Source organism: Belonocnema kinseyi, chromosome 10, assembly GCF_010883055.1.
Source record: "Belonocnema kinseyi isolate 2016_QV_RU_SX_M_011 chromosome 10, B_treatae_v1, whole genome shotgun sequence".
In the NCBI taxonomy this organism is placed as follows: Eukaryota; Metazoa; Arthropoda; class Insecta; order Hymenoptera; family Cynipidae; genus Belonocnema; species Belonocnema kinseyi.
The window spans coordinates 80,410,637-80,414,939 of record NC_046666.1 but is presented as its reverse complement, the minus strand read 5'-3'; the positions used below and the strand labels follow the sequence as shown (position 1 = coordinate 80,414,939).

General features: G+C 32.2%; 1 protein-coding gene across 1 annotated transcript in view; it reads left to right on the top strand.

Annotated features, from left to right (window-relative positions):
• The window catches only part of LOC117182191 (brefeldin A-inhibited guanine nucleotide-exchange protein 3), a 26,629-nt gene that overhangs the window by 17,072 nt on the left and 5,254 nt on the right, over positions 1–4,303 (top strand). Inside the window, exons 18-19 of the mRNA XM_033375252.1 lie at positions 256–484; positions 3,444–3,670. Of these exons, the coding sequence (XP_033231143.1) occupies positions 256–484; positions 3,444–3,670 (456 nt within the window). The remainder of the gene's footprint in view (positions 1–255; positions 485–3,443; positions 3,671–4,303) is intronic.

Below are 4,303 nucleotides of genomic sequence, written 5' to 3'. Positions count from 1 at the left end.
CTTGACGAATCATTCTATAGAGATGGCATTACTAGACTAGAACACCGCTATGAGAAATGTATCAGCCTTGGAGGAGATTATGTTGAGAGATAAAAAAAAAAAATTCTTAAAAACGTTGTTTTTCTTGGTCAGGCCGGAAACTTATCAATCCACCCTCGTATGGTATTTTACTTGTATTGTGAAACAGTTTCTTGTTAACTTCTGCCAATTTTTAAAATTTTTATTATACTAATTCAGTGTTTTTAAAATAAACAGACACGTTCTGGTGAGCAGTGGTCCAAATTTGACATCGAAACAGTGGGAGGTTTGTGGCGTCGCATGTTATAGAGCTTGCTCAAACTCTCTCCAGGAGTTACATCAGCTGACGCTGGCTTTCTCACCACGTTCAGAATCCTTCTACGGCGATGTTGCTCAAGTGAAGGTAGCAGCGCGTCGAGACGCCTCGGCCGAGGACTCAGAGCGTTTGCGACAACTGGCTTCCCAGGTCTGTAATCGTTTACTTGTTAAGGTCATAGTAACATTCCACTGCAAAAATGCGCAGTAATTAACCTACGCCAGAAGTAATTAAACAGCGCTTGCGATTCTGCTAATGGTTACTTCTAACTCAAGAACCTTGCTATCAACGAACATACGCATTCTTTATTTTCAAGTTAGGCTTTTATTTGATTAATTTTAAGCGGGAAGTAAATCTTTGCTCTATTCTACCTGCTGATGAAGACATCCTCAATATTAAACATTAACTAACTTACAATTATTACTAGAGGCACAGTATTATTATAATTTAAATTTGTTAGAAAGCATTCTAAGTTTGCAAGAGTCCAGATTTGAAAGTTTTAGCATCCAAATTCATTAGTATTGCAACAAACCTTGCAGTAAATTTACATTAACTTTGGAGAAAACTTGCAGCAGTCTTTCAGCTAATTTACAGAGCATTTGCAGTAGCGTGCACAAAACTTGCATTAATTTTCAGAAAAATTCCAAGGTCGTTGTAATGCCTCCATATAGAAATTTATTAATAACTTTGCAGCAACTTTGCACCGACTTTATAGAAAATCTGCGATATCGTTGTACTGATTTTATAGAAAATTTGTACCAACTTTTAAGTAGCCTGCATTAACTTTGCATTGACCGTGTAACCTTAGCTGCTTTCGGTGTATAAATGTCTAATTTGAATATGATTCGAATTTAAAAGCCTCAAAGTTTAAAGTCAATTCAGTTTGTAAGAACGTGTTTAATTTTTTGAGAATGGAATAAAAATCGTGGAATAGGCAAATCTGTTTCCCTGTTGACCTGACTTGCTCCCAGGTAAGCCAGCTGCGAGAAGTATTGACTGCCATCAAGAGACAGAATGCGGCATCACTGCTTACAACACCTTTCCAGGATTCGATGACCATTGAGACGACACTGATTGACCAGCACACTACTTCCTACCCCGTCGGTTGTAGGCAGCACACCACACCCCCCGATTACACTAACACTACGTCGAACACGGGCCCCCAATGGCTCTAGCCGTCCACGGTAACTCTCGTCATGGATTTTAAATTTTCGATCTCCCTCTCGGTTTTAACCTCGTTTTAAAACGTGATACGTAGTTCTCAGAGTCCAATGTCGTCAGCGTCAGTCTTCGTTACCAACTGTCGGTAGGCCAAAATCCTATTTCAGATACAGCGGTTATGCTTTAATTCAATTCGAACTCTGAATGTGAAAAATGAGTTTTAAGCTGCATCCAAATTCAACCCTATTTTTAGAAAATAAGTTTTGTGCTTCACTCAAGTTAAACCCTCGCTTCAGAAATTGGCTTTTAATTTTGACAGAAAGTTCTTAAAGGAATATAGTTTAGGAGTTAATCGGCGGAGAAGGCCTACCGATACTTTTTAATAACTAGTTTGTATCACCTTGAATCACTTTAATGCACTCGCTCTTAGAAGGCCCTCGTGGTTCAGCTGTAGGATCTCATCGAATGGGTCCTTCTGGTTTTTTAAAACCTCGTGTTTAAAAATATTTGGCTGCAAAAATGTATTTATTTTATTTTTACTAGAAAACATTTTTGTCTGATTCTGGGGATTAAGTTGAATGACAACTATATTTTTTTCTAATTTTGTCTACATTAAATAAAATTGATTCAAAAAATGTGTACTCCTCACTTAAATGAATAGGATGTTTTCAATATGAAGTTTAAAACTCTTGAACAACTTTTTTCCTGGAGATATCACATTTATAGTTTCTTTTACAAATGGTAAATTAAAAAACATGAAAAAATTTTCCTTTCATGCAAAAGTCCCCAGATACACTTTTAAAATAAGAATAGGAACAGTTACAATTTTTAGTAAGTAATAAGTTATAGAGATAGAAAAAATTAAAAATATTTTATAAATTAAAAGAAGTACTAAAGTTCGAAATTCTCAAATTTTTGTCAAAGATCCATAAATGATTGAAACTTCTGCAAAGTATTTTTTCGAAGTATTTTATCCTATATTAATTTCAATAAAAAAATACTTTGCAAATGATTCAAATCTAGTAAAAAAGTATCATAAATTACCATTCCACAAAAAAACCTTTCTATTAAAATTTTTGTCAAATCAGTACCAAATGATAAAAACGGTTTCTTTTGAAAAAAGTTTCTTTTTTATGAAAAATGTTCCATTATTTAAAGAGCGCTAATAATATTCAGAATCAAAATTTCCATCTTTCAAAGTAATATCGAGTGTCATTTCTGTAAAATTTCAAGGTATTCGTGATATTCCAAGAAAATTGCCTGATTCGCATTGACGTGGGTTCCAATAAAAAGTAATTATTATTCATTAGCGTCAGTCTTTTGAATCGTAAAATAAGGAGGACCCCGTCGAGAGATAGAAATCATTGCGTTTAAGTGGCACGGTCTTGCGAATCACCATTAAAATCCATGGCTTGAGACCATGGCTAGATTGTAGAATATTTCACTCTCAAATACGTGTGATAATTTTTACTGTATAATGTACATATTATGACACCTTTCATATAAGATATGCAGCTTTCGTAGTGCGCACACATTTTTTCAGACGAGCAGTTTTTAAATTCACATTTCTTAACATTAGTCATCGTCGTTGATACTCCTGTTTTTGTCCTCTTTTATACCAACACTAACAATACGAGTAGTATTAGAAACCAGATTAAGATTCTTTTCTATACTAATCAGCATTCTTAAAATGTCAAAGTGGTTTTCAAATCTCGTCTGTTTAATATTTTTAAAAATTTTAATTTGATTATTAATGTAGAATTAATTATAAAATTACATTTATTATACTCCAATGATTCATTATATTTTTAATAAAGCGGTAAATTATTACAGGAAAGTCCTCATTAATTTTAATTGATTAGATTGGAAAATCACATGACTTCTGCTTTCCTAAAATTGTATCTTTAAGGACTAAGTGACATTATTTTTTAAAAATATTGTGTTTTAGGTATTCCTCCTAGAGGAGCAACGAGCCGACGACACTTCGAGGTTTTCAGATGGCCGATCTTATGTCTTCCTATTATACCCACCATCAATTGAAACTACTCTTAACCCGGATTTTTATACAGTAAGAGTGCACTTAAGAGCCCTGGTTGTTGGACTTGTGGTGCACCAGATGCTTCTTCACTGCATTGCAAGCGTCCTTCTTCAAGGATCTGGTCCTCTGGTACCAAGGTAAAGAAATTTGATGAAACTGATTATTACTAAATGATTAATCAATTTAAATAAATTTTGAAATAATTTTTTATTGCGAACTTCAAATTTATATATACATATTTATTCCAATGTATTAAAATTAAAAATTCCTCCATTTATAACGTCTCGAGTTTGTAATTGGCCACTTTGTATATGATAAAATTAACTAAATTTCAGTTTTAAATGCTTATCAATAAAATTATTCAGGTCTAATGTCTGAAAACAAAAATTGTTCAATTTCGATTTTTTTTTTCTTTAAATTTGTCAATATTCGATAATCCTAAATTGTTGAACCTTGAAAACTTTTTAACACATTAAAATTGTAATGCTTTGAACCCTTTATTTAAAATGGTATAATATTAAAAGCCTCTAATTTGATACTGTACAATTTTACAAACTTCAAATCAAAAATTCTTTATGTTTTAACATCTGAAGTTTGAAATTTTTTAATTTTTTAAATAATTTTTAAATAATCATACTCATTAAGTTTTAGTTTTGAATGCACTTCACTAATATTCTTTACCTGAATTTTATGCCTAAAAATAAACCTGGTTAAATTTTAATTTATTATTTTATTAATAAAACAAGGATTTGATCATTTAATTATTTATA